Raw genomic sequence first — 24,033 nt, 5'->3', positions numbered from 1 at the left:
ATTGCTCTCCTGGAAGGTTGTACTGTATTACTTTGTTCCCATCATCAGTATATGAGAGCATCCCTCTCTCACACCCACTTAAACACTATTCATTATCAATCTATATTAGTATCTACCTAACACACATAAAAGATCTCTAGTTTGAATTTCATCTTTAGTGAAATTGCTGTCTTATCTTTCACAAATTTTTCAGCTTGTCATATAAATTGCATTTTTTCTAGTTTGCAATTTATTTTTTAATGTTGTTTATGCCACTCTTTTTTGGCCATGTAAGAGTTTTAAATTTGTATGTCATAAAAACCATCAGCCTTTGCCTTTAAGGTTTCTGGATTTATTGCTGATGCTTTTAATAGAATTCATGTATGTAGGGAGATAGAGTTATACTCAGAATGATTTCGTGTAAATGAATAATGATAGTTTTGCTTTTGCACCCTGAGCAATGCTATAAAGATGGCAAATTGAGAATAAAGTTTTTCTCATTTGTATTTTCCCACTGCAGCTGGCTTCCCGTTCTCATTGACTGCAACTAAATGGAAGGCTAAACCTTTAGGCCCATGAAAGCCACATTCTAAACCTTGATAGAAATAAAACGTAAATCAAACTCTTCTATGTGATTTCTCTGAAAAAAGCAAATCACATCCAATTATGTTAGAGAAGACAAATGCCTGCCTGAACCTAATTCATGTTGCATGCATGTTTATTACACCAACATTTAGAAGCTATAAACAGTCTAGTCCTCTTCAATTTCTAATTTCACCCAAACTAATATATGATAGAAATAGTCCAATATCCATGCCCATGTAGAAAGTTCTGTGTAGAATATAAAAGAACTCTACAATGACAGTGGGCCCTGAATAAGATCTATATTATCGTATGTGTGAGCAGTAGCTAAGGCTGGGCAGTCTGGCTATGGTCCACTCATGTTATCCTGTATATAAAGTTAAGGCTCTGTCATATTATAATGAAACAATTAATATATATTTGTTTTCTCTCCCATGGTCAAGAAGTCTTGGAGCCAAATACTTCTCTTTAAGAGGTTTGGGATTCAAAAGAGTTCATGAAATATTTTTTTCTAACTGCGACCAGGCCTGCAGCATAGCAGAAACAAGTTTAAAAGTAGAGGCAAGGAAGTAGATCATTCTGGAAGTAAGAAGAGCATTTTTTTTAAAAGAGGTTGCGCATTCATTAAGTAAAGCACATAAAGATTTTTCTCTCAGTTATGGAAAATGTTAATATAAGAAGCTAAGGCCCAGATGTTTCTCCGATTAATCATATGTAATGAGCTATAAGCGTTCTTTCCTTCATTCAGTTAGCAAATATTTACTGAGTTCCTGGTTCACCAGAATGTTCTAGTGCTGGGGACAGAGTGGTGAAATCTCTGCTCTCACTCTAGTGGGGGGAGACACACAATAAACATATGAAATATATATTTTGTTGGATAGTGATAAGCATTATGGAAAAAAAATCAGAAGGGAAGAGGCATGTGAAAGGTCAGGGGTGAGGAGGAAATGGTAGCTCTACACTGTAGGTAGGGCATCCAGGGTAGGCTTCTCAGAAGGTGACTTTTGAGTAGACTGAAGCGAGTGAGCGATTTGACTGCGTGGCGCTGGAAGTGTTCAGCCAGGGTGGGCAGCAATGCAGAGGCCCAAGAGCCTTTGGCAGCTGTCATGCAGAATATGCAGTTGAGCCCATCCTGCAGCGGCTACTAGGATTCTCACATGTACAGTAAACCAATCAGGTGGGCTTGCCAAGTCTGTTGTCCAGAGACTCAAGGAGCCTTCTGGGGGCTTCTCATCACAAGGGAACTTGGAAACTTGGGCAGATGAGGTTGCCTCAGGAACAAAGTCTTAGCCTAAGGGGAAGAGCAACCTTGAGAATATGGAGGTGCCTGTCACTTGGGTTTATTTCCTGGTCCAGCCTCTTCAAATACTTAAGACTGAGTGTTGTGATAAAGGGGAAAGATTTAAGTAAAACACAAGACATTTTATGAAAACCTGTAAGATATGGTCACAAAGAATAGATGTATAGCTTAGTTCTTTCCAGTGTGGGTTGTAGGAGAGAGTCACTTTCCTTATTTCAGCAAGGGACAAGGGGTGTCTGGAGCAAATTGACAACTGCAGGAAGCACTCCATTGGCCTCTGGAAGGCACCAGAAGAAGAGAGGTTGCAAGAAGCTGCAGCTGAGAGCAGAGACCAGATCATTAGTCTTTGTACGATAGCTAAGGAGTTTATGTTGTCATCCTAAGGACACTGGGGAATAGGGACATCATCAGATTTGCATTTTGGAAAGATTAGCCAGGCTGCCCAGTGGAAAATGGATTCGAGGGGGCAATAAAGGAGGCAGGCAAACTAGTTATGGAGATTGACAGGGTAATTTAGGAGGGGAGCTGATAGAGAATTGAACTGCAGTAGCAGCAGTGAAGCTTTAGGAAAATGTATGTATCTGAGAGTATTTAGATGACAGAAATTACAGAACCCGATGAGTAAATCAACATGGGTGGTGGGTGGTAGTGAAGGGAAATACTGAGGCAACTCAGGTATTTGATGTGAACAACTGGGGAGAAAAGCACTTAGAAAAGCAATATGAGAAGTATGGGTAAGTTTGAGTTTTCCCCCTTGGGGTGTGTGTGTGTGTGTGTGTGTGTGTGTGTGTGTGTGTGTGTGTGTGTGTGTGTGTGTGTGTGTGTGTGTGTGTGTGTGTGTGTGTGTGTGTGTGTGTGTGTGTGTGTGTGTGTGTGTGTGTGTGTGTGTGTGTGTGTGTGTGTGTGTGTGTGTGTGTGTGTGTGTGTGTGTGTGTGTGTGTGTGTGTGTGTGTGTGTAAGGGGCTGCTGATCATTCATTTGGACATGCTGAATTAGAGAATCTGTGGAGCACCCAGGTGGCAATGTCTCACAGGCAGGTGGTTGGGTGGATCCTGAGCTGACTCTTGCTCTCTCTTTAGACCTGCTTTCTCCCTGAGCTGTAGACTTGAATATCCAAAAGGTTGCCAGATAACTCCACTGGGGGGTCTGATAAACTCACAATGTCTTAACGTGAGGATATCAACTCCACGCGCCTCTGTCCTCTACGACCTTGCCCCTCTGTCGGCCACTTGGTCCACTCGTTCACGGGGGTAGCACCACCATCTTGCTTGGACTCATGCATGTAACCTGCTTCACATCCTCTTCATTTCTGCATTGCCAGTGGCTGGTGCAAGTGGCAACTGGGGGCCCAGTTGAATGTGACCCCAAGAACTAGAAATAGGGAAATTAGGTTGCTCTCATAGGGGTATGCTATAAACTTATCAGATGATGGGTCAAAGCCCAGATAATGTATAGTTAAGTTTGTCTGCTTGAATAAGGACAAAGAACTGGGTCAGCAATGGAAGCCCAAAAAGGGGAGAGTCAGAGAAAAAAATGCTGGTAGCGTGTAGAACTAGCATTAAACTAGTTCTCTGGCTTGTGAATGGGAGTTTCTGTGAATCTTTTATTGTATGACTTGGAATCTGAGAGGCAAGTGCCTAGCTTGATGTGGTAACAAATTCAGTACCTGATACAAGAATTCTGTTTTAGCTTTTCTCCATTAGAAAAGTGATGTGTTCATTCTTTCTTTCTATTTTCTACTTATTTTTGTTTCTAAAATCACTCATACTTCCAAACATCCAAAAAGAACTACTACTAATTGTCAGGATTTTTCCTTTCAATCTATGTTCTATGCATATGGAAATAACACTTAGCAACTATTTCATCTCCTTTTTGTAAAAATGCAGTACAGATTTGCAATCTCAAATGACAAAATTCTTAAACAACTGTGTGGAAAAGAATTTTGGCTGCTTCTCCCATGCCAAAAATGAAAAAATTCTAAGTGTACTTGACTAAATTTCAGTAAAAGAATTTCTGCAACCTGACCAAGGAAGAGATTTCTTGTTTCCAAGACCTTGCCAAGATTCACAGGCATGACAAGCAATCCAATAAAGCTTTTACGGTAGCCAGTGGTAACCTCCAAAAATGATAATTAGCCAACTAGATATACGCTAGACATTATCCTTCTAAGTTCAAATTCTTGTCTCTGGTAAAGATGTGTATGGATGTGTGTGTGTGTATGTACAAACATGAATGGTAATTTTCTTATTTTCTCATGCTTAATATATTTATTAGCTAGTCTCCTTCTATAAAGGAGTCTGTTATCAACTATTTGTTTACCATGAAATATGAACTGTACAGGTAAGTCAGAATAAATCTTGATTCTTTCTTTTTATTCATCAAATTTGTGACTATTGAGTTGGTGCCCAGTGTTAAGGGCTCAGTAAATGGAAACCATATAGTTTGCATGCTTTTGGCTTTGCTACTATTTGGACATCTTACTATAATATTTTTTTTAAAAAAGTTCCACAGTCTTACTTTCTTTAACTGAAACTCATGGTCAGAAGCAGTTAGGGTTGATGCATCAAGGAACCTTACCTCATTCTCTGATGAGCTTGCAGAGAGGAGCACTTCTTGGGCATCGAAGAACTCAGAGACAGACTCCGACATGGAGAGGCGGCTCTCATTGGCTACTGGTTGTGACAGGGGGAGACTGACATGGATTTGCTCACCAACCTACAGAAGAGAAAAGTATATGGTGTAATCGTTTTCTTCCCTGTAAGAATGGCTATTTGTTCAAATGAGACCATGACGTACTAGCCAGATTTCTAGAAAAATTCACACTATATGTTAAAAGAGTGGTGACCACAGCTAATTTTCACTTGCAACTGAGTAATGACCACTGCATAAGTTTCCTTCCAATATGCCTAAAGAATCCAAAAGGTGCAGCTGAAAGGTGAGTTGATTTTAAATCTACGCTCAATTAATTAAGTGGAATGTAACAGGTTGAGCCCCTATCAATACCCTGAATTGACTGTGGAGACAAGTTCCTTGTCATATGCTTAGGCTTGTCATTAACTAGCCATATTCTAACCAGTATACTACACCTCAAGCAGTATTTGTAGAAACCACTAGAGATATGCTAAGAAAACAGACTACAAGACTAATTTTTGAGACGGAATATATAAAAGTCATTTTCTAGTTTGATCATGAATTTTATCCAATGAAACATATGATTAGAGTATTGAACCTTATTTCAAATTGTATTTTTATTCAGTAAGTAATAAATATTGTTTTCAAGGATACAATTTAAGTTTCAATCAGAAAAATATGTAAGAGAACTAAAATATATATATTCTAGTACACATTTCAAGTTGCAAAGAAGATTCAAACTGAGATTGTTGACTAATTTTTGAATGACAAAATTTTAGAAATACCTCTAGATTCTGGGCAGTTCAGTAGGCATAAGTGTCATCAGAGATCACGGGACCCATGGAGGTGGATGGACGCGGGGTGGGTAACTTACATCAAAGAGAAGCTGTCTGGGGATGGTATTTCCTAAGCAGTTAGATGGCAGAACACTTGCACCCACAGATTTCTAGAAAAATGTACATTTTTGGTGCAAATATGGCCTTAGTATTAGTTAAAACTCTCACCTTGTTACATGTATTGCTGTTGAAAAGTATAAATTCTCATGGCTAAAAATAATACTTTTATAAAGGATTATAAACAGAATTATACACTCAAGTTTAGCCCCAGTACTGAATGTTCTCCTATCCTCTAACCATTTCTTCAAAAATTCTTCTGAAAAATGGAGTAATAGCACCTACCTCAGAGAGTTGCTGCGGGTGTGAAATGAGATAACATGTATAAACCGGGTTAGCATGATGCCAAGCACACAGTAAGCATTCACTTGACATGTGTTAACTATTAATTATTAGCATCATCATCAGTAGGAGCTGTAGCAGCACTAATAGTAGTATCTTAGCAAGGTCAGGTGACTTCTCTTCTTAGACAGGACTTTTAAAACAAACCCTAAGCAAACTTTTATTTAGCACCTTCTCAGCTGAAAGAGTTTGTTTCAACATTTCATGGGCCATTGATGATAAGAAATATTTCAAATGAAGAGTGAGAGAAAATTCACAAGCTGGAGTATATACAAAATAAATATTCAGTAGCATGAGATGGAATAAATAAAAAGAGACAACTGATCACCAATAACCAATGATGTCAAGCTCAGGTACATCCTTCACTCCAAAGAACACTGAACTGTCAGCAACACAATATTTATGCAGGGAATCGTATCAGCAGTGAAAGAACTGTATAAAAATAAATAAAAATAGGCAGTAGATTTAGATGCTATAAAATAAGTATTCTACATCTATTAAAAATGAGTCTTACCTCATCAGGGCTAGGAATAATATTTACACTGACAACCTGATCACAAATAATAGATTCTGAATGTATTCTGTTCAACCGACTCCTTAGTTCAGCATTCTGGTTGAGTGCCTTAAAATAACAAAAACCGCGTATGTAATTTCAAGTTGTTAAGCAAGCACAAAGCAGAACAAGCACACAGGTACACTTTAGACAACAAAGTCTTATGATGTTCTTAGCTGAAACTTTTGGAGCCACCATAGGCCAGATCCCTCTGGTAAGAAGGAAATAAATGGCTCAGAATTAAGGCACTCATTTTTTTGCAATATAAGACTACTACTTAGTAGGTTAGTGGGTTGAAAGAGTTCACGGATTTCATAAAAATGATTCATGGAATTTTCTCTCCCTTAGAGTCAGGTCCGTTACACCCAAGCCCAGTCTACCACCACATATATATCACATTTTACACCCTAGGCTAAAAATTATTGATTCTTTCCTTTTTTTTTTTTTTTGGTTTTAGTTTCTAAAGTTTGGGAGTTGTTTCAAAACCAGATATCTTAAAAACTATTTGGAAATGTAATGAACAATGAACTGGCTTTATTTTATATCTAGAGCTATATTTTAGAGCTATATTTTAGTCTGGTGAAAGAAAATAGTTGTCTTTCCACTTTCTAGGAGCACATAATTAATACCTATGACAGTACCACAGAACTAACTCAAGCGTAGACCAAAGATGCCTTCCTTGAACAGCGTAAACATCGACAAGTCTAATAAAGGACATATCACAAAAAGGAAACTAACTCCAAGCTACCTGCATCTCATGACTTTTAACACACCCTAAGTCAGCATCAGTAAAACACCATCTGCTACAACTCAGTTTAGAGGGTGGGGCAAGAAGAGAACAGCTTTACATAAGCATGGGCTCCCTAACAGGGGCCCTGTGGACAGAGGCACATGGAGCACATGAGTGCATGGGAACCTGTTCCATATACAGAAGACACATGTAGCTGACTGGATTACACCAAGTCTCAAGTAGAAGACCTTTGTGAGGACAAAGCCCAGTGAAAAGCTGGACAGCTCCTTTCCTTCCCATTAAAACCAGCAATTAGAAGATGGAAGTGAATGTTTCAGAGTGAAAGATAAATGTCAGGACTTACTGAAGAGCACATCTGCCCCAGGGAGTGAGGATTCTGCTTTTCTTTGTAAAGATTCGATGACTACGGTAAACCAATACATATACAAATAAAACAACATAACTATAACTCTGTACCTATTAAATCACCCAGGATAAATTACACAGTGGCTAAACTTCACACTTGCATTGAGTGGTGCAGAATCCTTGGGCATGGAGCACAGAACAGCCCCTCTCCCTTCAACCCAGCTTTTGCTTTTTAGGAAGAAAACTGTTCACTCACAGCTTTTGGCTTTTGTTTAAAGTCTTTAGAACCAGTTTGTAAAATATGTGTAAAACAGAACACACTTGGTCTTGTGGGCTGTCAAGTATTGATGGATTAAAGGTGGACACAGATCCTACAGTCATATTGCAGACAGGAGGAAATATGTGTCCAGTTCTCTGAGAAAACAGGGATGTGTTAGAAAAAAGGTGATTACTTTTTTAGTAAATAAACCATGTGCTTCCTAATACCTTTATATTCTGCAAAAGTGCTCAGGATCATTTTTCTTGGAGCAAAATCTCGAACACTTGAAATTTGAAAAAAAAATACTGTATCATTCATATTCTTTGTGACTACATATGCTTATTTGTTCTTTCATTATTTTTCTGTCCACAAGTATACTGAAAGCTGTCTTAGTTACTGAAATAATTGGAACCAGATATATTTTGTTGCCTTGGAAGTACGAGGCCTTGTTGTAGGTTGTTTGATGGTTTTAATTGCAGAATCACATTCATGACTTTAGGGTTTCACACAAACCTCAACTAAGGGTTCCTCCAGAGTGACTGCACCTTCTGTTGCCCCTGGAACAGAGTTAACAAAACAAACCCCACAAAAACTCAAGGGCAAGGATAAGTAATGTTTTTTCCAGAGGGTGGGAGTTTTACACACAAGTTTCCCATTTATAAGGAAACTTGGAGAATTTTTTGCTCTGGATGTTTAAGAAAGTTAAATTCCCATTTAAGCTCTCATCTCATCTAGTATTCATTAAATGTAATCTTGCCTACAGGTGTGTGTGAAAGGCACACAAGGTAGCCTCTAGCTGATAGTATCAACAGAAAATGAGCTGAAAATTAAAGGAATATTGTATTAATAATATATATGCAGTGGTAGAAAAACGTTGTTACGTGGCACAAAAAAGCGTGGAAATAAATACTATTCCAACTCTGGCGACCCCAAGGGCAGAAAGTATAAGCAGATGCAGAGCATGCAACAGCCCGTTTCTGTGTGTCTTGCCGGGACGGTTCCTCCTTTTGTCTCAATCACACACACTGTTTTGAAGTTGGCTACAACCAAGCGCCATGAGCGCTCTTAGGGAGTTTAGGGAGTGCTCAGGACCACATCTGTTACTTCCCTCCCCAAAGCTCACCTATTTTCTCTACAATGATATTATGGAAACATCCTTGGGAACATCAAGGTATACGGATATTTTCAGTGAAATGACACTATCAGTGATAATTAACATAGAAGAGCCCAGTTGATGGCAGAAACAATATACAGAATGCACCCGAGGAGTCTGTACAGTGGTGAAGCGAGGGAAAAGGAGGCACGTCGCCAGCCACTTGCACCAGCTCATGAGCAAGAAAAGCCATGGAAACTTGTGAGTAATAACATTGCTCCAGGAGTAGCAGACGGGGCCAAGGCCTAGCAGGCAGGAAGCAGCCTCGGGCTCAGGAACTGTGCCTAGATTCTTTAGGAAGTCCCACTACTTGCTTTCATGAGTGAGTTCAGACCGTACTACAAACTCTCCGCAAAGTATACTCATTTCCCCACACCTCATGTCCCTCATACACATTCAAGCGTAGTATATCCAAGAAACACATAATTCCTGACCCATCTATAAAAGAAGTTACCATCTTGAAGTTCTGATCCAGAAATAATTGCCCGAATCCTCACCTCCTTGGCTATTAACTACCATTCACCCTCCTAGGCAGACAATGGGTGAGAATTTACCTTAGACTGGGTGAGACTCTGGCAGAGCATATGCATTTTACTGAATGGAACTGTGGGTTCTGGGAAGGACACATAGAAGCCTGAAGGCTGGAGAAGGATATGAAATATATGGCAATATGGGATCACCAGAAGACTTAAACCCTTCAGATAAAAGCAAAACTGGTTGAAAAGGAGTGAGAATATGAGTATGGAAACTGTCAAAGCTAGAGCTATCAAGAACCTGGGTATCTCTTAAAAATCACCTTGTTTTTTATTAAAAAAATACTATTATAATATATTTGGAAAACGCAAAAAAGTAGAAAAATATTTTTAAAAATTCATACCTTACTACCCAGTCAACCAATTTCTGGTAGCTTGGTATACTTCTTTCTTTCTTTCTTTTATTATATTTATTTATTTATTTTTGGCTGCATTGGGACTTCGTTGCTGCACGCGGGCTTTCTCTCTAGTTGCAGTGAGCGGGGGCTACTCTTTGTTGCGGTGTGTGCGCTTCTCATTGCGGTGGCTTCTCTTGTTATGGAGCACGGGCTCTAGGTGTGTGGACTTCCAGTAGTTGTGGCATGCAGGCTCAGTAGTTGTGGCTCGTGGGCTCTAGAGCGCAGGCTCAGTAGTTGTGGCACACGGGCTTAGTTGCTCCACGGCATGTGGGATCTTCCCGGACCAGGGCTTGAACCCGTGTCCCTTGCATTGGCAGGCGGATTCTTAACCACTGCACCACCAGGGAAGCCTGGTAGCTTGGTATAGTTCTTTCTAGCTTTTTTTCTTATGAATTTTCCACATTATTTAATGGGAACATACTCTACATCCTGTGTCTGCCACTTATTCTTTGTACACAGGTATTTATTTTATGTTTCAAACTCTTCACAAATGTGATTTTTATAACTGCGGAACAAGTGATTATTTTCTACTCTTGGGCACTTACGTTGTTACTGATTTTTCTTAGGATAAATAATGCTGCCATGAACGTTTATGTGCATACAGGCTTTCTACATTCAGCATTACCCCCTTAGATTATACATATCAGCCATGGACCAAAGGGTCAAAGGGTAAAATATTTTTAAGGCTTTTAATAAATATTGCCAAATTATGCCCCAAATGACATCAATTTAAAGTTACTGGATAGCTAAAAAAAAGATGTAAAGGATTCTATGAAGAATATCTTCATATACAACAAATTTGGCCAAGTCTCAGGGAACTCTGAAATTCAGGAACAAATACACTTAAAACATTTATCCCAACACAGAATACTTATTTTGGATGTAGAAAATGTTGTAGACAGGAAGGATGGTAAACACTATGACTGGGATTTTAATTATGCTGCTATTAATTATGCTGCTATGTGCCTTAAGCCAATGTTTTTGCTTACATTCCCAAACATACCATGTTTCACTGATTCTAATATGCACAATTCCTCAAACATTAACACCTCTGAAGCACTGGTCAGTTAATTGACAGTTTTTTCTTTCTTAGTAATGCACAGAAGGATGGCACATCTAACAGTGGATGCCGTACTGATCTAATGAAATTCAGTAACTCTACACTGAGTACTGGCTCATATTCTGCTGCTCACATTTGTATGGACCCAACACCCAATGCATTTAGCACAAGCTGTGTACAAACTCTGGGGCCAGAAATCAAACTGGTAATAGTGACGGAGTGTAATGTATTGAAGACAGACTCAAGGCAAGTTGAATCTTTCGTTATAGTAATCTAGGGTGCTGAGTTTACCATAGTCTTACTATATACTATTTGATTTTGGTGTTCAGTACATAAAATTATAGCTGCTGTGAAATAAAGTCATTTACAAAGGGATACATGCCACACAAAATACCTTGTCCTACAGGTGTAAATCCAACATCTATGCTGCCTTTCAGGTGTAAAAGTTTACTTTTAAAGTTTCATGGGGTAAAATAACAGAATTATGTACATTTTTATATACATATAGATCAGGGATGAAATACTACTTTAGAAGAGAAATTTATTATACTGTTCAGCCTTGCAAATTATTACATGTCCAAGGCAGGTAAAAATTTATGCTGAGCATGCAGTGAAGAATGCTAATTTTACTTATTTTATTATGCTATGTACCTTCTAAAAGGATGATGGAATTTGCCAAGTTGATATATTTAAAAGCTCTATTGAAAAGCTGCATTTTAATCATTAGACATACATCAAATCAGTATGTCAAATAAAAAATAAGCTTTAAAAACGTTAGACGAATCTAAAAAGTTATTTAAACAGTCTCTCTCTCTCCTTCCCTTTCTGGGGGGAGACTTGGATTGGTAACATTAAAAAAATATCTGGGTTTTAACTGATGATACCTGAATAAGGATCAAAGATGTCTTTAGGCTACCTAAAATATATAATGTGAAGTTACATTAACATAGAAACATACATAGAACAGCTGTCTCAATGTACTCAAGCTATTTCATATCTTGTTCAATCCTTAGTGCTATATTTAAAGAGGCACAATGAAAATAATAGAATTAGCCAATCAGGATGGCTACATCAGTTAATTGTTTCCCATCTTCAGTGTCTCCTTATCTGCTAGTTCCTTCCCTTCATGACACAAACAAACTTAGATGACCGCCAAATTCAAGGTTGACTTTCAGTCCATATATCATTTGCTGCTAAGTCAGACCCTGTTAACCTTTTCGTTCTTGAAATTATCAAAACTCTTTACCCTGATCTCAATGATCATAGCTACCTAAATTTGTCAGCTGTTTCCCCTAGGTTTCCATCAAAGGATCCTCATTTTTGTCCTTTAAATACTAATGTTCTCTATGGCAGCTCCATTGGCCTCTTTTATTCTGACTGAAAACACAACTTATCAACATCTATAAATTCACCGATATACGGGGGTATCCACATCTTTCTGCCAGGGCCTCTCTCCTGAGCCCTAGAGCTCAGGAGGAAACAACCCACCCAATGGGAAGGTATGTACAGACACAAGGATGTGAACGCAGCCAAGATGCTGTGATAACACAGAACTGGAAGCACTGAATTCACTAGTGGACAGGGTATAACTATCTTTATAGTCCCAAATTATTTTCACATTTTTTGAGTTCAAAAAAACGAAGTAAATATAACACGCCCTGCCCCTTGCAAATAACCCAACAAAAATCTATTGAGGCTCTAAGTCTAGATGCAAATAAATGTTTAGACAAGAGAAGGAAACATTTAACCCAAAGCACGCAAGTTGATGTAATTTCACTTTATTTTACTTTTATCAGGTTGGTAACAGCTGCTGCTATCTCCTGAGGTCCATCAAGGACCAATTCTTCCACGAACCTGATCTCTGGGTCTGCTCACAGCTCAGGCATCTCTCATTTCTCTGAACACGCAGAGCCCTGGAAATCTGCACCGCTCATGTGCCACTGGGAATGGACTACAGCGTGGTCCATTTAACTGCTTCCTGAGTAAATACTGCTCATCTCAGTAGTCAGATCATGAACTTCCTGGGAACATGGCCAGGGCTACTACTTTTAACTTGGTGTCCTATACCTTGCACTGTACCTAAAGTACAGTAGTTGAATGAAACACAATGAATAAATGAATGAACAAATGAATGACTGCTTTAAAATTTCTCTTCATCACCATTTCTAATCTCACCTGACCTCCCAAACTTAGATGTGTTTACTATTCTCTGTCTTACCAACAAGCAAATAAAAGCAAGCAAGCGGGAAACAAGCATATTTTCTTATTTTTCTTAGTACAAGCTTATCTCATACCACTAAGACTTCAATCCTCAATACATCTGAAGAAAAACACTGCAACATGTAGGGGGACAAAAGTGTATTTGACACATTTACAAGATGACATACAAGATGTTTACTAACCATTATTTTGATCTTTCTGATTCATGATCCTGATTCAGAAGATCAATTAACATGGACTAGGTGTGCAACAGATACATGACATGAGATCATTACAGGGCAACCGTTAAAGCGTGCTTGTGAAAGAAGCCCTCTGAAGACTGGAACACAGTTGCCGCTTTGAATGCTCAGGCTCTCGAGTTCCCTAGTTTTGCACTGGAAGCAGCATATGCACCTCAACTGACAGTGTTTGATGGCAAACAGCAGAAAGTGTGGCCCAGAAAAAAGCATTCAATAATGTGAAACTTAACGCTGAAAAGACGCTGACAGTTCAGGTACATAAAACATGGTGAGACCAGTTTAAGTCTAATTTTCAGGAACTGAGGGAAACTCTTCAAGCAGGAGCTGATCCACATGGAAAACCACTTACCCAGGATTTGCTTGCTCCTTCGCTCTGATCCAAGGCACCAGGAAGTGCAACAATATTTTATATAAACACTGAGTTCTCATACAAAATCAATAACAACATTGAAGTCTCAAAGGAAGTTTTAAAGGTTAATTTATAGACTAAATGAAAATATTTCAGAGGAAGTGCTCAGTGTAAGAAAGCATAAGGGCAGTTTTAAAGGATTTTTAACAGAAATTTCAACCTTGAAATACACAGGGACTTGATTAGTATTAATAAGATCAATATAATATATATTGAGTAATATTTATTATAGTGTAAAATATATACTGAAATATATATAAGAGTCTAGCTTCAGGGAGCGTAACTTAGGAAGAAAATCCTAAGAGTGCAAATCAGAATAGAAAAAATAGGTAATAGTTATCAGTAATTTTCAACAGATTAAAATATAAGTGGGAAAAAATAGTAAGTGTGGAAGATCTGGTAGATTTTGTCTATTTGACATGGATCAAACATATTCTGGAACGTAACTGTTTAAATGTGTATGTAAATCATGTACAAATGCATGATTTTTTTTTTTTAAACCAGGGACTGCCTTATAATGACTACAGAGAGGCATTAAAAGTATTCCATCAGCCAAAATAGCAATTATGTTTGCAAGCAAGTTTGGTTGATTTTCACTCTTACCTTGATATTGGTTGGAAGAAAAGTAATAAAATGTAATACTGACACTGCAATGTCTTGGGAGAATTTCAGATGATGTGCCATCCCCATGATGGATTGCCTCCACCCCCATCTTTGGCTTATAGGGTTAGGAATGTATTATGAGAGTGAAACAAACACTCTCATTTACCTGAGACAGTGACTGTCGGAGCCGTGCCATCTGCGTGCTGTGGCCTTTATTGTGATCCTGCTCAGAAACCATCTGCTTAAGCTTCTCCTTCTCTATAGCTATGCTATTAAACGCTGACTTCAAAAGAGAATGCACTGCGTGGGGAGAAAAGTAAGAAACAAAGATCAAATGGATCCAAAAAGAATATACAAAATTATAAACTTCTCAGTACTTTAACTCATGCACAGATATTTTCTGGAAAGTTTATGTTACAGTCTAATTGAAAGTCAGCCATAAAATGGAATCTACCAGAATATCTATACACAAAACAAATATAGGAATGGTAATTAATCAGGATGAAAGTTTTAGCATTTCAAACCAGATAAGCCAACAAAGGCCTGGAAGCAGCATATAAAATTATCAATTTTTAAATTTCAGTATTTAGAAACTAAACTATAATTCCTAGAAGGAAAAGGGAACAAGTTTTACTCTGCCATATTTGAAGGCAATATTTGAGCAGTTCTGTGTACAATGAAGCCTCATGCAAATCATTTAGAACTATCAAAAATTATTTCCCCAAAGTGTGCACCCAAACAAGAGCATTTTATGAGTCCTTCCAATATAAATAAGACAGCTGTTTTAGAAGTTCTAACTAGTTCTCTTTGGGGTAGGAAATGATTTGGTCTTAAGAACAGCACTTGCATTACTTTCTCAGCCAAGAACATCATGATATCAGAAGTGTTTTTAAAGAGCACGAACTTCCAGTTATAAGATGAATAAGTTCTCGGGATCTAATGTACAGTATAGTGTTATAGTTAATAGTACTGTATTATTTACATGAAAGTTCCTAAGAGAGTAGGTCTTAAATGTTCGCACAACAAAAAAGAAATGGTGGGACTTCCCTGGTGGCGCAGTGGTGAAGACTCCACACTCCCAATGCAGGGGGCCTGAGTTCAATCCCTGGTCAGGGAACTAGATCCCACATGCATGCTGCAACTTAGGAGCCCACCTGCCGCAACTAAGGAGCCAGCAAGCCGTAACTAAGGAGCCCATGTGCTGCAACTAAGGAGCCAGTGAGTCACAACTAAGGAGCCTGCGAGCTGCAACTAAGGAGCCCGCCTGCTGCAACAAAGACCCAGTACAACCAAATAAATATTAAAAAAAAAAAAAAGAAATAGTACGGTGTTAGCTATCACAATTATTTTCAGTATATAAGTGTATCAAATCAACATGTATACCTTGAACTTATACAATATTACATGCCAATTATATCTCAATAGAGCTGGAAATAAAATAAAACAAAATAAAAGCAACAATAAAAACAACCTCCACCGCCATTTCTGCATACCTAACAACATACATTGGTAAAAATCCAAGGCAGTCTTTAATTCTGAAACACAAAAAGGTTGAATTTCCAACTCCTATCTTTACAATAACAGTTTCTATAAAATGCATAGTCTTCTAAAATAGGGATTTCCTTATAAGAGAAAGGATTTTTTTTAAAGAAGTGGAAAAATTGAGCATAAAACAGTGGCCTGAATTAAAGGGGAAAAATGGTGAGATCATAAGGGACTCACAATCTATTGATTTATGTGCTGCATTCTAGTTATCAATTTTAAGGTAATAACTTGATAGCTGAAATATGTTAACCCAACTGGCAGCTCTAAAAGCAGACTCTCACTCATTTCAAAATCCATAATTCTTCCTAAACAGTTCATTCAATAGTCATAGAAAAGCACCACCCCCCTTTTTTTCTAGCACAACTGAAAAGAAAACATGTTGTTTCAACAAAGGTTTTAAAATTCTGTTGAAACTTGGATTTCCTGAAAGCCTCCGGATTGCAACCAAAGACACAAAGCTTTCCCAGGGCCACCTTCCAACTTCCCCATCTTCCTTTAGAAGCTGTGCTATAGTTACTTCACACATTTGCTGTCTCACTTTACCTGCTGCTCTAACCTCACATTAGAAGCAAAAGCTACTGGCTTTCCTGGCCATAAATCTATGCTGTTACATAAACAAAATAGCATTGCTCTAGTTTAATGACATGATTAGCATCCAGCTAAGATATGCAATAGAAATGTGCAAGGAGTAAAACAGGAGGTGAAAGACAGGTGGCCTTACAGAATCTCAACTGAAAAATCTATAGAAAAAAAAGGTGGGGGAGATGATATAGTTTAATTGCTTCAGGATTGTGGAATTAAAGAAATCTCTCCTAGCACGTCTTTGCTGATGGTTTAAGACTACAGGGCTTCCCTGGTGGTGCAGAGGTTGGGAGTCCGCCTGCCGATGCAGGGGACGCGAGTTCGTGCCCCGGTCCGGGAGGATCCCGCACGCCGCGGAGCGGCTGGGCCCGTGAGCCATGGCCGCTGAGCCTGCGCGTCCGGAGCCTGTGCTCCGTAACGGGAGAGGCCACAACAGTGAGAGGCCTGCGTACAGCAAAAAAAAAAAAAGGAGACTATACATTTTTGTTGACTTCAGCATTCCCAGAGATGTCCTCAGAGTGTGCCCCTTCTTTCCTAAGTCACCAGGCTCTTGAGTATTATGGGGGGTACTTGAGATATTCCATTTAACACACATTTTCAAGAATATTTTATAACCTATTACCAGCGGGCCCAGGGGAAATAAATGTGATTAATTCATAATAAGATGTTAGTGGCTGAAAACAACATAATGTGTATCTTTCTCCAAGAGACTGGGAAGGTACTATCATAAGGCACACACACACACACACACACACAAAGTTTCAGTGGCTGAAATTTAAATGCTATAGCAATAAGGGGAGGGAGTTCATCTGGGAGCTGAGGCTCTTCTTGGTAAACACAGACAAGACGGCCCAGTCCACCTACACTCCACTCTCCTGCTTCTTATTTATTATACTCTTACTCCCTGTGCCTGATGACAGCAACTGAGCTTCTGCAACATGCGTTATTGAAAACTTAACATCAAAAAAGAGACTCCAAGGTGGGGTGGACTTCTGCTCCCCTCAAATCTGGACTGGCCTGTGAAGCTCTGACCAGTAGAGTGCAGTGAAAGGACAGTGCTTCAGGTCCAGAGCTGGCTGCTTCCATTCCAATCCACTCCATTCTTTTGGAGCCCTGAGCTGCCACGGAGAGGGAGAAGGAGAGGGACAGAGTTGTGCGCAGCCTCCCAGCGGTCCAACCAAAGTGCCAGTGAAGACACCTTGAACAATTCAGCCCAGCTTCCTGCTGAATACTGTTGAGGGAGCCCAACCAATGCCACGTGGCACAGAAGAACTGCTTAGCTGAGCCTTCCTGAATTCCTCACCCACAAACTGTAAAGTAAAACTTATTAGGTCATTTAATAAAAAAAGAGTTTCAAAACAGAATCTGTTTCTTTTCTTTTTTTCCCTTGCTAAGGCTAACTCACAAGTATGTATTAAATGATGAAAAACAGATGTTGAGTAGTAGTGTCTGCTGACCTGCCTGGGATAATGCCTTTTTTTCCCCCTAAGTGTTTGATTCCGCAAATTTCAGAGAATAAATAGATAATCCCATTATCCTAATATTCTCTGAGTGAAGAAAATCAAATTTTAATTTATGATGACCTACAATCCTAGTGCCAGGCCTGAAAGCAACAGGAAGAACAGTCATCAAAGGTTAACACCCTTTTTGTCTTTCTGCCTTTCTGCCTTTTCGCACCCTCAATGCTACTTTCTTTACTCAGTCAAAACTGTAACCCTGTGATGTGTGTTATCCCAGGAGGTGGGCATCATATCCCACTGCATTTTGTTTACAGAACTGCAATAAATATATAAACCATTTGACCTTTCTACCATGATAACCTAAACAAGGATAAGAGAATAAATGGCAGCTTCCCATCAAGAAAGAGAGCTTCTCTCCAGGGCACATTATATTTATCGTTACCTTTCTGTGCAATTAGACAAAATTCTTCTTGAAGCTTTGTATAATCCATTGAACTTTCCAGAGGGTCTGTGAGATGGCTAGGGGGAGTCTGAAATTCAATATCTGCACAAAGGTTGGGGTTGGAGGAATGCAGGCGAACCGGGGACATGGTAGCACTGAAAGGAACCTGAAAGGGGAGGACACAAATTATTAGAGAACAACAGCACATTGTTCCACCCTCTCTTACACAGAAAAGATCTCTGCCGGTCTCCAGTATAACAGACTCCTCTCTGAGGACACACTCGGAGACAGTACTCATTTAGTTTGCAGGTGTCTGGGTAGGAAGGAGTCTCATTTCCCATAGTTGATTTAGTACTGCCACTGACTCACTGGCTTTTCACTGTCACAGGGAGCGATGACTACACAGTGGCAGGAAGAACAGGCACAATCCCAGATAAGCTTCAGCTCTGAACCCACAGAAACAGTGCTGGCAGAAAGCAGTCTGAACTGTGACGTAGCTGACCTTCTCTCACAAAGTCTGGGTACTCAAGTCAGAGCACTTTTTATGCCTACTTCTTTCTGAGCCTGGAGCAGGAATTTACTGAATAGGTAAAAATTCAAGAGGTGAGTATACAGAAAGATTCACTTGCTCCATTGCCATTAGGTAAAACATAAGTAAGTTTAATACTAAATATAATAATGGCTTAAAGGGACTCACAATTAAATTTGAAATTGATTTATCAAGATGTATTTGTAAATGAAATGTAAGTTACTGTAGTTTACCTTTGTATGTTACATAAACATGGCTTATGAACTGGCCAACGTTGAAAAGCATTAAGTAAAAAAAGTCATATTCCTATAGATTTCCCCAAATGGCTAGAGGTACTTCCTTGCCCAGGCTGGATCTGGGCTAGGCTTCTGATGGGTGGAGGCAAAGCACCTTTCCCTCTCCTTCTAGAAGGTTCTACCTGACCATTACAAATGCTGTCAGCCAAACACTCTTGGAAAATGAGAATACCAATTCCTCTTATAAATCAGATTACCAGGGGAGGTCCCCTAAGTCTTACTGCACAGATATGCATTCAATTACCTTCAAGAACCAGACTCTTAAGACTCCTCCACATGCTGAATCTTGTATAAATTAAAAGATAATTCACACCCTCTACCTAACAGAAAATATGCTGTAGGAGGAAGGAACCAATATCTTGTCTGATGTACATGTATGTCAGAACCACTTCCTTTTTTCATTGTTTTATTTAGCTTTAAACCTCATGACAGAAAAAGAGGGGAGGGAGGGAGCAAGCAAGCATGTGCCTGTGCACAGAGGTTACAGGGATGGAGGAGATGGAGACACCCCAAAACTCTAGCCTGAGCTGCAGTTGGTGGGTCTGGGTGAGGGCAGTTGAGACTGGAGAGGGTCCTTAGGATGTAGCTTTGTCTTGGCAAGGAGTTATTTATCTCAAAAGATATCCAAGGCTTACTGGGAAAGAAAGTGGGCATGAAGCTTTCTCCCCAATTCCGCTAAGCTAAGCATGTTAATATGATATGGGAAGAATCTGGTATCTGGAGTCATCAAAGTAACTCTTCCTCATCCCCCATGGGGACCTTGGCTACACTGGGCTGGGAGGTGACAACAGCTTGTTTATCTCGTCAGGATCTGAATTCCTGGCTATTCCAGAGAAGAGACACAAAAGTGGCAGATAAGCCATTTGAGAAAATGGAGTTCTTGGGTTCAGTAATTTGCTGGAATCCTATCCAGGCAACTTTGTGACAGTAATGACTGAGGTTTTTTAGGATATCCATAAGGGAATGGGGTTTATGTGAAAGAATATTTAAAGATAGATAAAGAAAATTTCTGTCCTTGCCTGTGGTGATGCTAAATCTAGAAAGAGCAGTCAGCCCAAGGCCCTCTAGGAGGGAAAGAGAGAATCCATGGAAAGGTTGGTGATGAGGAGGTCATGGGCAGAGACTGTGACTTGAGGAAATGGGTAGACCAAGGAGTTTGCAGATTTAAGGATATGGTTTCAGGATGCAAGGAACTAGAAGAGCATTTGAGAAAAAGGAATGTGCATGTTCGGTGGTGGGGAATGAAATGTGTTGAGGATCAACAAAAGGGTTTTATCTGCACTCAGGTGCCCTCAATGCTCCGAGGAGGGGCATGGTGTAGGAGAGGGGTCTCCTCCCTTGAGTGGATAGGGAGGCTGGGGGAGCAGTAGTGATGGGAGGCCAGGGTGCAGTGGAGGCCCAGAGAGTCCAGTGAGGACCCAGACTTGTTCCTGAGATAATGGGCTCTTTATTAAAAGTTGGAATCAGACACTGAGAAGAAAAACATGTTACAAATTTATAGTTTGAACTATAAAGTTTAAATTGGCAATTAAAACGGGAAAAATGATTTTGTATATAACCCACAGGGAAAGGGACTTGGAATGCTCTATTCAAACTGCAATCAAGCACTTCCCTGGGACACTGAAAACTAGTATTTATATACTTCTGACTGAAAACGTTTATATTGATTTTTTTTTTTTTTGGTTAAAAGAAGTATGTGGAATGGATCATTTTAATTGAAAAATTCATGAAATGAAATTGAGAATACAAATTGAGATGTATTAATCTAACTCTAACTGAATATCTCTTCAGCCTGGGGGCTTATTTACTCATTTTTTTATTTATCAATTTGAGTATTATGGGATTTGAAAATTTAAACGGTAACTAGGTTCTCTGTCAGTGATGACTGGAGTAGGGCTGTCTACAGCTCTCAATGTTTGTATGTGAGAAACCTCAATGATGGAAATGCAACTTCACATCCTCCTTAGGAAAGAAATCCAAGGCTTCCTTGAAATCCTGTGACAGGGAGGAAGCCTGATCCTGGAATATTCTGGTACCAGTAACTGCAGTTTGGAAGGGGGCTGTTAGGAGATGCTTTTATCACCTGTCTATAAAGAAGCCAAAAGAGGAACAGATTGACAGTGGACTGCTGGCACTGAAATTTAGCAGTGGTAAACATGAATAAAAAAGAGAACACACAACAGCAAGTCTAAGGAAGATATTGAGCATATATACAACTCACGGAGCCAATATGAAAAGTCACCTGCTACTGTTACTCTGCATCACGTGTACAGGGATGCTAGTGTGGAGTACTGATTGCACTGGGACTCTTGGGTTCCTTCTATGGGGAGGGGCCAGCGTTTCTCCTTTCCAACCCCCTATTCTGTTGGGCCTGCCTGATGGTGCAAGTGGACCATTATGGATGCTAGTGCTAAGAATCAACAAGAATAAATCTCTGAAACATCCTGAGTGTACCTGTCTTTGGGAGCAATCTCAGCTGCCCTACACACCTAAGTGGGCAAGGAGAATAAGTAGCTGGAGTCATTTGGAAGAATTCCAGACAAAAGGCAACTAGCAGGATAGGATAGACTCCAAATGTGTGGGCTAACTTTACTGTTGGGAAGAGGAAAGGCAGGGAATTAAGGGGAACCACTGCACTAAAAGAAACAGGAGGGCTGAGTCACCAGCGACAGGTCACTGAGATGTGGGCAAGGGGGCTGAGGGAGCCAGCAGAAGGTCCTGCTAGATGTTGTCCTGCTATGGTATGGAGCTAAAAGCTATAGATCCTAGAGGGTTTAGAGTAACCACTCCCTCTAATTATTCCTGAATACATGACTCAATGCTGCCAGCTTCATTCATTAGATGCTCTAAGTTATTCTTAACCTCTGTGGTCACAGCTACGCTGGAGGAGGTGAGCATTAATACCTCCATCTTTCAAAAGCTTTTTCTCTTGTACTCCCAACTAAAAAAAAAAATCAACCTATTCAAATAAGATCTAATCTCAGTTTTATTATATTCACTATATGTATCTGCAATCAAAAAATGAACACAGTAGAAACACAATCACTTCCCTGCACGCCATCTTAGAATTACATTATTTAAGGAAACATTTGTATTTTCATAAAATGACTGACCCTCCCTTTCCATACTGAGATATTGTTCTCTCTCTAATAATCATTTGGATTTCTGAATTTTGTAAATGAAAGGTTACATTTAAGAATTTAAAAATTGATTTTACATGAATTTATGGTCAGAATCTGTTATCATGTCAGTATCAGATACTTTTTTCATCTGTATTTGAATATATGCATAAGATAGACATTAACCATGAAATCAATTTCAAAAATTTGTTGGTTCAAGTGTTCACAAAACTGTGAGTTTAAGAGTCAGTCCCTAATAAATTTCATGTCACTTGTTCATTTCATAATCAAAATTATTTGTCTCTCAAACAAACCAGCTAAGTACCCAGATATAAATCAAGAGTCAGTCCTTAGTTATAAAGTAGAAAACCAACAATCCATACACCTGTATCCATTCTCCTACAATGCAACCAAAATCTTTTCATATTTTTCAGCAATTCTAGTCTTAAAATACATTCCACCAGCAGCAAGAGCAACACTATGATAATTCAGGAACTCTTACGTAATAGCCAAAAAATTAATGTTTGCCATGAACTCAGTACTCTGTATATAAAAAGTTGATAGGATGTCATGATTAAACAAATATTATGATTTATTTTTATCCAGCATAAGGTTCTTGGTTTACATATTCTATTTTATATTCCACGTGGCAGTTCACTATTCTAAGCACCTTCTATTCAATTTTAAGTTTTAGTTATTTGCCTTATATATCTTAATACTCCCTCTAACCTCCTAACATCCATCCTATTTTCTCTTTAAAAAAAAAAGCCAAGGGCTTCCCTGGTGGCGCAGAGGTTGAGAGTCCACCTGCCGATGCAGGGGACACGGGTTCGTGCCCCGGTGTGGGAAGATCCCACATGCCGCGGAGCAGCTGGGCCCATGAGCCATGGCCGCTGAGCCTGCGCGTCCGGAGCCTGTGCTCCGCAACGGGAGAGGCCACAACGGTGAGAGGCCCGCGTACCGCAAAAAAAAAAAAAAAAAAAAAAAAAAAAAAAGCCAAACCAACATCTAGATGTGAATTAAACACCATTTAACTTTGTGGTTTTCTCCTTTCCACACTATATTTTCTGATTTCCAGCTCAATATTCTTTCCAGAAAACAACTTTCCTTTGCTAAGTGTAAGTCTGGGTAGCCTCTGAGAGATGATATAAAAATTCACCTTTTCTTACCCTCTCATTTCTTTATTCTCACATCCTTTTCAAATAGTCACATTGCTACCAAAAAAGCACAATTGACGTCTGTAGTAACATGGCTTTTCTTAGAAAAACAGAAATCAGTTAGCAACGGTTCCAATATCAGTATGGCAAAAAAAACAAAACAAAAAAAAACAAAAAGAAAAATCCCCAAACCCACATCGTTTCAGGAAATCGCCCACACACTCCGTTTTGCATCCTTGAATTTAAACTGTTTCTCACACTGAGAGTAGAAGTAGAGATCTGGATCCCATGATAGTTTTCCATTGCAAACCCAAACACCTGTGTGCGAGGCCGGCAGTGCAAAGACAGCCAGAGAACATGCGAGAGCTCCGCCAACACAGGAGAGGGCTGTGCTTGATGCCATCGCACACGAGCGGCACCACTGGAACGCGGGGCAGGGTGACACTAGTACACAGTTTCTCATTCTCATTAAACGTCCACTTGAGATCGAAATCCACTCACTGTTGTAGCCACTGCTGCTGCTAGCCTCTGCCGGCGCCGAGCTGTGCTGAACTGGCCCTTCGAAGATGGCCCTTCCTGACAGTGAATGAGAGAAGAGGAGGGAGGAGAAAACACGGGATGGGGGAGGGAGAAGACAGGATATGGGAGGATGG

General features: G+C 39.5%; 1 protein-coding gene and 1 non-coding gene across 19 annotated transcripts in view; both read right to left on the bottom strand.

Annotated features, from left to right (window-relative positions):
* The window catches only part of OSBPL6 (oxysterol binding protein like 6), a 215,300-nt gene that overhangs the window by 18,626 nt on the left and 172,641 nt on the right, over positions 1-24,033 (bottom strand). For 14 of the 18 annotated variants that reach the window (XM_060105973.1, XM_060105975.1, XM_060105971.1 and 11 more), the window contains 4 exons: positions 18,280-18,445; positions 14,417-14,550; positions 6,242-6,349; positions 4,439-4,576 (listed from right to left, as the gene is read on the bottom strand). In XM_060105973.1, the coding sequence (XP_059961956.1) occupies positions 4,439-4,576; positions 6,242-6,349; positions 14,417-14,550; positions 18,280-18,445 (546 nt within the window). Of the gene's footprint in view, positions 1-4,438; positions 4,577-6,241; positions 6,350-14,416; positions 14,551-18,279; positions 18,446-23,881; positions 23,957-24,033 lie in introns of all 18 variants that reach the window. The other 4 variants (XM_060105982.1, XM_060105987.1, XM_060105985.1 and 1 more) reach the window with 2 other exon arrangements.
* On the bottom strand, positions 17,865-18,008 carry LOC132495538 (small nucleolar RNA SNORA79). Its single transcript, XR_009533271.1, has one exon. It is a non-coding gene; the product is annotated as a small nucleolar RNA SNORA79 (small nucleolar RNA).

This window comes from Mesoplodon densirostris, chromosome 8 (assembly GCF_025265405.1).
Source record: "Mesoplodon densirostris isolate mMesDen1 chromosome 8, mMesDen1 primary haplotype, whole genome shotgun sequence".
Classification (NCBI taxonomy): Eukaryota; Metazoa; Chordata; class Mammalia; order Artiodactyla; family Ziphiidae; genus Mesoplodon; species Mesoplodon densirostris.
This window is presented reverse-complemented; position numbering and strand designations above follow the sequence as displayed.